Source organism: Hyposmocoma kahamanoa, unplaced genomic scaffold, assembly GCF_003589595.1.
Source record: "Hyposmocoma kahamanoa isolate Upper Pololo Valley unplaced genomic scaffold, ASM358959v1 270, whole genome shotgun sequence".
Classification (NCBI taxonomy): Eukaryota; Metazoa; Arthropoda; class Insecta; order Lepidoptera; family Cosmopterigidae; genus Hyposmocoma; species Hyposmocoma kahamanoa.
In genome coordinates this window covers 2,928,517-2,939,980 of record NW_020653770.1, presented here as the reverse complement: position 1 = coordinate 2,939,980, position 11,464 = coordinate 2,928,517, and the positions used below count along the sequence as shown (strand labels likewise).

The 11,464-nt window shown below is 40.4% G+C and overlaps 1 protein-coding gene across 1 annotated transcript; it reads right to left on the bottom strand.

The window, feature by feature from the left end:
* Positions 1-489: 489 nt before the first annotated feature.
* Positions 490-4,596, bottom strand: LOC113229030 (uncharacterized protein K02A2.6-like). Its single transcript, XM_026462500.1, has one exon. The coding sequence runs from the start codon at positions 4,594-4,596 to the stop codon at positions 490-492; it is 4,107 nt and encodes a 1,368-aa protein (XP_026318285.1).
* Positions 4,597-11,464: the final 6,868 nt, after the last annotated feature.

Genomic DNA, 11,464 nt, shown 5'->3' with positions numbered 1-11,464 from the left:
TTATAACAGGTAAAAGAACTAACATTAATTGCTATTTCGGTAACTACTCTAGCAAAACATTGAAGTGAAACACACGCAAGTTGGTTGAACACTGATTTATTTCAATCACACAGTGCGGGACTACCCTCGCATAATATGTTACATGTTTCCCTTTTGAAAAGTTATAAATTTAATATTAACTAAGATAAATACCTTTAATGGTTAGATACAGTTATCTTTTCATCATGAACAATTTAAGACACTTTATATAACAAAAATAATAAATAAACTTATATACTGAAATTTTAGTTAACTTACCAATTCATAAATATGAGTTATTTATGCTTATATTGTTTTGCCATAGTAATGTAACACATTATTATACTTTATCACACCTATCAATAACTCACGGAGTAAATAAACTATTTTACACCTATTATTATTGAAAGATAAAAAAAAAAGTAAATTACACAATTTGATCATTTTTTTAACCTCACATTTCGGGTTTAACTACTCTTTACTTGACCTAACTAATAAATCACTTAACATACGTGCAGTTCGTTCTCTAGACCTGGTAATTGAAACTACTGGTGACGATGAGGGAGACGCTTCCGACAGACTTTCAAACGAGCACCCTTCCTCGTACTCTGTGGCCCCTGGCCGGAGTATCGCATACCCACCCCGCGGCGATGAGCTCGCGCTCTCAGATTGCGAGTCGGACACCCGCTGCTCCTCAGACACCGCTCTCGGTCTGCGTCTACGCACTCCTGTCGGCCAAACCGTACCAAGCTTACTTGAACACGCTGTAGTAAGTGCCTGGGGTCGCTCAGCAGGCCATGCAGACGCTGTCCGCGCCACCAAGTGACCGCGAGTACGTCTATATCGGACGCCGGTATCGTCCTCCACTATATATGAGCGCGGTTCTGGCGCAGGAGCAACCACCGAAACAGGTTTTCTGGAGCCGTTACATACCAATGTTGCTTTGTCACCCGGAAACAAACACCTGAGCGGTTTCGCTGACGCATCGTAATGACGTTTAATTTTCTCCTTATCTAACATCAATCCTCGATAATTGCGTTCATTATCAACACTTTCAGTGAGCAATTTCGGATTGATCGGGAGTTTTGTATTTAATCGCCTACCCATTAATATTTGAGCGGGTGAATCTAACCCGTTACGTGGCGTAGCCCTGAAATTTAACAATGCCATTAAAAAATCCTGTCCAGAATCCACACATTTTTTAAATAAATTTTTTACTGTTTGGACTGCTCTCTCGCTCTTTCCGTTTGATTGCGGGTAATGCGGGGATGATGTGACGTGAGTTACTTCCCATTCGAGCAAAAATTTCTTAAATTCCTGTGAGCTATAAGCGGGGCCATTGTCGGTCACTAGCTCCACCGGTATACCGTGTCTCGCGAATTGTTCCCGCATGAAATCGATCACTCGCCTGGAAGTCATACTGGACAGCTCCCCTACCTCCACGTAATTAGAAAAATAGTCGACCAAGATGATGTACTTTTTCTTTCTGTATTCGAATATGTCGGAGGCGAGCTTATGCCAGGGCAGCGGCGGCACTTCGTGCTGCAGCAGCGGCTGGCGGCGCGCGCGCGGCGCGTGCAGCGCGCACGCCGCGCACCCGCGCACCGCGCGCTCCACGGCCGCGCCCAGCCCCGGCCAGAACATGACGTCACGCGCGCGCCGCTTGCACCGCTCGATGCCCAGGTGGCCCTCGTGAACGCGCGACACCATGCTGTCCCTCAACGCGCGAGGGATAAATACACACTCACCCTTCAATAAAATACCATCCACATAATGCAATTCATCACGATAAGGCCAAAATACGTTGACTTCGGGCTTTACGTCACGTCTATTCTTAGGCCAGCCTTTTGTAATGTACTCGATTAGCGACTTGCAATCTGCGTCGGTCTCAGTCTCCTTTCTTACTGCCTCCATTTTTTGATTGCTAAACGGTAAGTTCTCTAACATAAAACACGTTTGTGCTTCCACTTCGTTCGTTACCCAGTCGTGCATCGACTCCTTCACAGGGGCCCGCGACAAAGTGTCCGCAATATACATATACTTTCCGGGAGTATATACGACCTTAATGTCGAATCCTTGGACTCTCATCATCATTCTCTGTAGTCGCGCCGGCACGGAAACTAAGGATTTCTTAAAGAGAGCCTCCAGAGGTTTATGGTCCGATTGAACGGTTACATCACTCCGGCCCAGGATGTACTGCCTGAACCGCTCAACGGCGAACACAATGGCCAGCATCTCCTTCTCGATCTGGGCATACCTGGTCTGCGTGTCGCTGAGTGTTAGCGAGGCGAACTCGAGCGGTCGGCCGGCCTGCAGCAGCACGGCGCCCAGCGCCACGCTGGACGCGTCCACTGACAGCACGAGCGGCGTGCGCTCGCAGTACAGCGCCAGCACAGGCGCGCTCGCCAGCGCGCGCTTCAGCTCGTCCACCGCTGCGGAGTGGTGTGGTTCCCACACCCACTCTGACTCCTTCTTTAGCAGCGAACGTAGACACCTCACACGTTCTGAATAATTTTGAATGAACTTCGACAGATAATTGACCATACCCAAAAACCTCTCGAGCGATTTTCGGTCGCTCGGGTATGGCATCTCCATGATGGCCTTTACCTTCGAGTCGTCGGCTCGCATACCTGTCGCATCAAACTTATGTCCTAAATATGTGATTTCCGGCACTGCAAATTTACATTTCTCACGATTGAATTTAATGCCTATTTGTCGCGCCCGCTCCAGTAAACAACCTAACCTTTTATCATGCTCGTCCTTAGTACGTCCCCACACAATGACGTCATCGATAAAGGACTCGACGCCCTCGAGATCTTCGAGATGCTGTCTGAGTCTGGCATGAAACACTTCTGGCGCACAATTTATCCCATAAGGCAACCGCAGAAACTGATACCGCCCGAACGGCGTACTGAAGGTACAGAGGTCTGCGCTCGCATCGTCAATTTTCACCATCCAGAAGCCACAGCGCGCGTCGAGCACGCTGAACACGGCGGCGCCGCGCAGCCGCACCGCCAGCTCCGGCACCGTCGGCAGCGAGTACTGCGCGCGCCGCACCGCGCGGTTCAGTGGCCGAGGATCTAAGCAGACACGAATGCTGCCATCTTTCTTTGGAACCAATACGATAGCGTTTACCCAGTCAGTCGGATGCGTGACCTTCCTCACTACACCTAGCGTTTCCATCCTACGTAATTCTTGTAATAGCTTATCTTTAAGACCGAAAGAAATTTTCCTAGTCGGGCACACGACTGGCTGCACTGTCTTATCTACAGATATACTATATTCACCGGGTAATTTGCCTAACCCTTTAAACAAATCATCATACTGACCAACATTTATTGTATCGACATAAGTGACTAATCCTAATGCGACACAGCCTTTGAAACCGAGTACATTCTGACATTTAAAGTTCGCGACAACAAAAGGTAGCTCATATTGTTTACAATTATACGTGAATAAAATCTTATCAGAGCCCAATATCGGCAACCGGTTCCCTGTGAAAGAAAGTACTCGCTTTGCATACGGCTTAAGTTTCATAACAGACAAGCCCAAGTTGATATAATCTTTTTTAGAAATAACATTAAGCATTGCTCCCGTATCTATTTTTAGCATAATGTTTTTACCATTACAAGAAACTGTCTCATGCCATTCATTATGTGACTTACTGTTTACATTGTCCTTATTGATGCCGTTGATGTAAAACAGCTCTTCCGAGTCTTCGTCGTAGTCAATGGCCGCACTATCAACGTTTAAATTTAGCACTTTACTAATTTCTTTCTTTCGCTCACACACGCGCGAAAAATGACCTTTACTATCGCACACATAGCACATCGCGTTCCGCGCCGGGCACCGGTCGCCGCCGGCGCAGCGAACGCTCCCGCAGGTGAGGCAGGGGGCGCCGGCGCCGCCGCCCGCAGCCCGAGCCGCGCCACGCCAGCCGCCACCGCCGCGCCTGCTGCGCTCTCGGCGCGCGCCTCGCACTCCGCCACTTCTGCGCATCGCGTTCACCTGCATGTTCTCAGCTGATGCGCTGCTGATACACTGGCCTTCCTCTTTTGATATCTCTGCCGCCTGACAGATTTGTATCGCCTTGATTAGCGTTAGATCATCCGTGCGAAGTAATCTATCTCTCACTGTGTTGTTATTGATGCCGCAGACGATTTTATCACGCAGCAAACTCTCGTTCAATTCCCCGAATTCACACTGCTGGCTCAATAATCGCAACGCCGTCACATACTGGTCTATGTTTTCTGCATCTTCTTGCCCGCGCGTAAAGAATTTATAACGGCGGACAGTGATGTTAGGTTTTGCACCGAAATATGCATCGAACTTCTTCATAACACATGTGACATCATCTTCACTTTCGCACTTATCAAAAGTAAAAGTCGTAAATACTTCGTATCCCGCCGATCCGATGAGGTTCACCAACAAACTAGCCTGTACCTCTTTAGGCTCTTTGCTCACTCCGGAGGCCTTTAGAAACACCTCAAACAGCCTCCGCCATTTGCGCCACGCGTCGGATCGCGCGGCCGGGCCGCCTTCCAATACCAATTCCGCCGGAGGACGCGCGTGTTCCATGATTTTTACGATAAATACACACTCACTCTCACTAATGCACGTGTACAACGTAAATAAAGTAAATAATTATGGGTTCGGACACTTATTACCCCTAAAAGAAGTCTCACCGCTGTCACCATGAAGTGAAACACACGCAAGTTGGTTGAACACTGATTTATTTCAATCACACAGTGCGGGACTACCCTCGCATAATATGTTACAAACATAAAGTTTTTAATGCCTGGGTCTGTCATTTAAAAAAATAAACAACTTCAAAAATACGTCACGACAATCGTCTGTGCTATTGTTTGGGCTGGTGATTTCGGGGTTTATTTATTGAAAACATACCGTAAGTAGCGTTTTTTAAGTTTACCCTGAGTATAAATGTTCATAAACTACACTTTAAGGAGTAATTTCATGGTAAACGTTAGAACCACTCAAACGGAATATTATCATATTTATCCAAGTACACCAAAAATGTCATTAGTGCTTTTTAAGTGCAGGATTTGCGGTGTATTACTGCATTTTATTTTAGATGTTTTTGTTGGTAGTACGGAGGGTATTTATTTAGCAATGCAGAATAATAATTTTTATTTATAAAAACTTGTATTTAAACTGAATGCTTTTCTAATTTGCGAAACCAAATAGCCGCCATTTTGCGGTAGGAGGAGCGCATCGCGTGAGCGGATATACGATGGAATTGCACGATTTAAATTCCACCACGCTATGTCTGTTCATACCACAGAACAATAAATACATTAGAATTGGTTAGTTTGCGTCTGACGCGTGCCAACTATAGGTCTCGAAAGACCTATCAGAGCTCAGTCCGCCATTTTCTCTTTGTATGGCATGGTTGTGGCATTATTTCTTGCAAATTCTATAAAATAATAGAAAAATGCATTATTGTGCTCTTTTGGAGTACAAAAATGATAGCCCCTCCAAAAATGTTACCCGTAGTGGTATTTCAAAAATCATCGGAGTCCTATTTTAATAAGTTTCCAATTTTCTGTTTATCAATTCATGATTCATGAAACGAAAGTAAAGCTTATTTATACCCCTGCAATATGGTCGCTTCTTGTTTGGAGAACTAAATTAATAACTCCAATCCGTCGTCGTTCAGCAATTAACCGCTAGATGGCAGCACATTGCTTGAAATTTCGATGTAATATCAAAACGTCGTAACTTGCAATAATAAGTATTGATGGTATTGAACTTTCGACGATATTCCAACAGGTTAAAGTTTAAATTATATTAACAATCCAGAATTAAACATATTTTCTTTTTGAATTTGAAACTACGACCAATCAATATATCAAGGTTTTGTAGTGTTTCAAATTAAAAATATGTGAGTTTTGGCCACATCGGTTCTCATAGTAATCGAGGCTTAGGGCACTTCCTTTGTTTTTTTTCTTCCGTGGTTCATCCCCTTGCTAACTAAATTTAATGTACGACCACGTAATCACCATCTGCTGGCAGCGCCAGCGGCGTACGCTGTGTCTAACAGTAAATCCCAGCTTGTTCGCGCTCTGCGAGTAATTGCACTAGACTGCGATATTTTTGCGAGTCGGTGGGTGGTTTATGTTTGATGTTTTGTGAAAGGATGGATGAGCGATTATCTTCTGTGAATTGTTATTAAATGTTTTGCTTTAGTAAATTACTACAATGCTACATCATTGCATTAAATAAATAATTTCCTTTCTATTATCGTATAATATGACGTAGCCTAAGGTAGCGATGCACAATTAAATTTAAAAAAATAAATAACGCACCCACACATAGCCCCGCACTAGGGAAACCATGTATTTCTTGTGTATACCATACCTAGTAACGGGTACAGTATACATACAGTATACCAAGTAACGGGACGAACAAGACGGCTATCCATTAAAGGAGTAAGCGAGATGCAAACCGCGAGCCTTTCTTATTGTATTTATTATTAAAAATTTCATAAAAAGAATACGTATTAATCTAAATCTGGCAGCGCAATATAATGAAAACCTGCGTAGGTTTATCCGTGCAATCCGTGCATCGCAAGAAGTTCATCTTCATCTTTTCGGAAAGGGTCCGTGGGTTCTTTGAAATTTTGAAAGGGGTTCATAACTAGAAAAAGGTTAAAAAACCCTGACTTATATGTTACCAAAATACTTTTCTTGCAGACCATGTGTGTGTAGTGCATGTTTGAAAAGAATGTTTTTATAATAAACATTTTCAACGCCTGAAGCTTACTAAAGCACCTTCACATTTGTTCTTAAAATATTTGCCTTGCCAATGTTTTGTTTAGTTTGGGAAAATAATGGAATAAATGTGTTCGAAATTTTCTTAAACGATATATTTTACACATAGTTATGACATAAAAATTAATGGCTGAACAGTTCCTAACACAGCAGTAAATATCTGTACTATTTTATATCATTTTGTAAACACCGAGCGGACGCTTCAATTCTATAATGAATAGCGCGTGTGATGACCCGTGCTGTGCTACGCGAGTACATCGCCAGTTTATGCGAATGTGTGCATCCGTACACGGCGCGTGGCGGGCATGCACACATACAAGCATCGCTGCTACGTTTTCGTACGCAGTTACCACACTTAGGGCGCGTTTTCCATTACGTCGTTACGTTTTATTTGTCGTTGGAACACAGTCGCGTCTAGCCTGTTTCCATATCACGACTATTACAAATGTATACAATTTATCGGTTCACGGCAGCCGCCTTGTCGGTTGCACCATACACTCTTTTGAAGTTGCGATTATCTGTCGTTACATTTTTATCGTGATATTTTTTATGGTCGGATGGCTGTCGTTCTAGCTCCGGCCATGGGAACGCGCCCTTATGCCATATGTGCGACAGCGAGCTGCAGCGCGGTAAATGTGGCCTGTTCTCGATGCCAGCGACCAGGGTCCCAAGTCTGCTAATTTTAAATCATCTCAGTCGTGTGTAGAGTTGTGGCTTGTGAGTAACTAGCCAACGAGCTACTATTCAACTTCCATTGCAAGTTATATATATATACATATATATATACATAAATATCTACACTAACATTTATATAAGTAAGAGATTTAGATTTTAATTTCAAATTTAATTTCCAACGACTAATTTTATATCCTACGATAATTATTTTTTATATCCAATGACTAACTTTATATCCAATGACTAATTTTATACCCAATGACTAATTCTAAACTTTAAATTAATTTTCAATATGTTTTCAATTAATATTCAATAGGACGTTGTGTATTTCATTTATAAAAGTTTAACTTTATTGGATATATTAAGTTTTAATTTTATGCTTTTGCAATGCCCTTTCAGGGCTAATGTTGAGAACTGACACTAGCTTGTAAGAACTTATGTGCTACAACATTGATGCAATAAAGATTATGATTATGATTATGATTATGATTATAATAATTTTCATAGTACCTTTAGTAAGACAAATTCGATCGTTAGTAATTGAATTAATTAATATGCCATCACTGTCATTCCACTGTGACTCAACTGCCACTGCAACTACTTATTAACAGAATAGTAAAATATTGTCATAATAGCTATGTCATCTCAATGGAGTCTCAGGGTCGTATTCTAGAACTCTACTCAATGCTCAGGTCAGGATTGCACTGGAAACCCAAGTACTGGAAATACGACCCTAATGGCAGGGACTTGAGTATGATTTCGAGTGCTTTAAACCATACTCAAATCCTGACTTGAGCATTGAGTAGAGTTCTAGAATATGGCCCTCAAAGTCTCAACGGAATTACATTGACTAGTACTTTCAAAAAAATTAACAAAATAGGACCCCAGCCCCCGTATTATGTCGCCTCGATAAAGCTATTATATCCAAATTTAGCTCTCAAATTCGAGTGATAAACCGGCAAATATAACATTTTATCACAATATCTAACATGGCGAACATCACGACGACACATTTTTATGTCATCGTGAGAGCCGCGACCAATGACTACAAAATATTAACACAGTGCGAAACATGGCTGCAAAGTTACAGTTGATTTTAAAACATTTTGAAATTTAGCACGACAAACGAGATGAAAAATATTTTTTGTTTCATCGTTTTCGCGGCGATGATTAAACGACGAAGATAGCTATAGTAATAATGCATTTTCATATCGTTGTCCTTGTTCTTCAAAATGTATAACAATAGTTCATTACGAAATAAACAAACTTAGCTTTATCACTGAAATAAAATTATTATCACGGGGAGATTTATCACACATATACTGCCATGCTGCGGCTGCAGATCGCTTAGTTTGCGGCAATAAAGTGGCGTAACGAGATTGTGAGCGCGATGTCGATATCGTGACGTGACCTTTTTATAGTACCTAATTCTTTCATTCAGTATGAGTTATTACTTATGGGCGCAAGAAGACGTGAATCCGTACTACAAACAAGAAAAACAAAAAAAGGCGAAATGACGAAGACCAAAGACAAAATCTAATTTATTAACGAATAGTGTCTCTATTCTTCTCATTATTGTGATTAATAATCCTTCTATTTTTATGGTCGTTATGTTTGCTGCTCCACATTGATTTCTAAATCTGCTGAAATTAAATCCCCCGGCGACATCTCTACATTTTTTATGGTCGAAAAATAGGCGACGACAGCCTGTCAAAACAATAGGAAAAGCTAGAACGATAATCGTCTGACGATAAATAAAATGTCTAATTGTCGTCACGTTTTTATTTATCGTTGTCTTATATCTGCAAACGACGAGGCAGCTGCTGGAAATAGCTAGGCATGACTGTCGTTCAACGATAAGAACAAGTCAACGACACAGTTACGACAGATAGTCGTGATGTGGGAACAGGTTGGACGCGACAGGCGTCCATCGATAATTAAAACGTTACGGCATAATGGGAACGCACCCTTATTGTTCTATGACAGTATTTGTTTATTTTTTAGGCACACCAACACCTACTTCAATATTTTATGTACATTTAAACAAACCTTGGTCTAATTGAGTAACTGAATCTTTTTGTTAGACAATAAGTTGAAATGTACAGGTAAGGTACAATAAAACCTTAAATACTAGAAAGTAAAACTAGGATTTTTACATTATATGAATAAAATTGAGAGAATTGAGCCAATACAGCCGACTATTGAGCGTAAGCGACAAATATAAATTTTATAGGAGAGGGTTTTTAAAATATTTGTACTTAATATGGATAGGAAATGAAACTATTTTTCCAGTTTTAAATCGCGTAAATTTTGTTTTTTGTTTACCGACGTTTCAGGCCCTTTACAGGTCCCATGGTAAAGGGGTTTGAAAAAACAAATATACGCAATTTAAATACGGAAAAATAGTTTCATTTCCTATGTGTAACAATCGCGAAAACCTAAGACCTTAATATAGATGTTGACTGAATTTTAATATATAATGAATTTTGTAACCAATTGTGTCACTACTAATTTTTTTTATATAACAATGGATATCAAGCCTCTTTTGGCGCTTTTAGTCAAATGACTTCCATCTCACCTGATGGAAAGTGACGATGAGGTCAACGATGGAGCATGCACACCTAAATAATGCCTATTCACTCTCGCCTTGAAAAGGTCCAAGTTATAACGTTCAGAGAACAAGTTTGCAGACAGGCAATTCCACTCTATAACCGTTCGCCATATAAATGTGGAAGTGAAACGCTTTAGGTAAAAATGTCGCTTACGATAAATCGTTGGTAATGGCATGGATAGTATGTGCCTACTCAAGAATACCAAGGCCTGTATTTAACCGTACTGTCATCGAATAGTCGAGAATGGATGTATCATTGTTCTAAAAAATCCTCATTCAAAGCCCATGTTACATATATTGTCTGAAAAGGAACATACATTTGCTCTTTACGATGAATATGTGATTTTATAAAGAAATACCATTTTCGACATCCGCTTGGTAATCGATTTTGTTCGCGTCAACGTACATTACCTTTTGTTTTACGTGTTTTATTAAATTACTGGTTGTGTTTTTCTGTTTTGAAGAATATATGGCAATGAGAATATAATAATACGAATACTAGAAGGTCTTACAAACAGGAGATTTGAGTTTGATTTCAAGCTTGCACTCAGCATGATCTGATGCACAGAACGATAAATACAGTAGAAGTGGTTAGTTAGCATCGGACGCGTACCAACTATAGGTCTCGAAAGACCTATGTGAGCTCAATCCGCCATTTTCGCTTTGTATGGTATGGATGTGCCATTTTTTCGCGCAAATTCTCTGTAATCATGGAAAAATGCCTTACTGTGCTGTTTTGGAGCGTAAAAAGATGGCCGCACCAAAAATATCGCCCGTATTTCATAAATATTATTATCATCGGAAATTCTTCTTTTAATAAATTTTCAGTGTGTTGAAATAACTTTTTTGTTACAAAAAACGAAAGTAAAGCTTATATCCTTGCAATATAATCGCTTCTTTTTTGGAGAACTTTTTTTTTTAATAATAACGCACACACTCAACATAGGGAAACCCTATGTCGCGGGTGCCATGGACACACACATAGACAAACAACACAAATTACACCCAAAGTCACGAGAGAAATAAATGTAGGTAATAATAATAATATAATAATAATAATAATAATAAGTTTATTTCATCATCAAGTTCAGGATTACAATAATTAGTTTTAGGAGTCTCCTTTTAAGCATGACAATGCCTGTGATAGGGAACTCCGCTCTTCTATAGCTATGTAATGTACTTATATAATTTCAAAACTTACACTTAGTTGTACTTTATTTATATAATGAATAGAACTATATAAACTTAAAAATTCAGGTGTTAGTTTTTTTTTTTTATTAAATTAAAGTTAAAGTGTTATTTGTCATTTATTGTATACAATAACATTTAGATTAATATTAAGGTGTAATTTGACAGTAAATATCATGCA

Bases quoted from the DNA above. Each gene is read 5' to 3' on its own strand.
- LOC113229030 (XM_026462500.1), bottom strand. From the start codon at position 4,596: ATGGAACACGCGCGTCCTCCGGCGGAATTGGTATTGGAAGGCGGCCCG.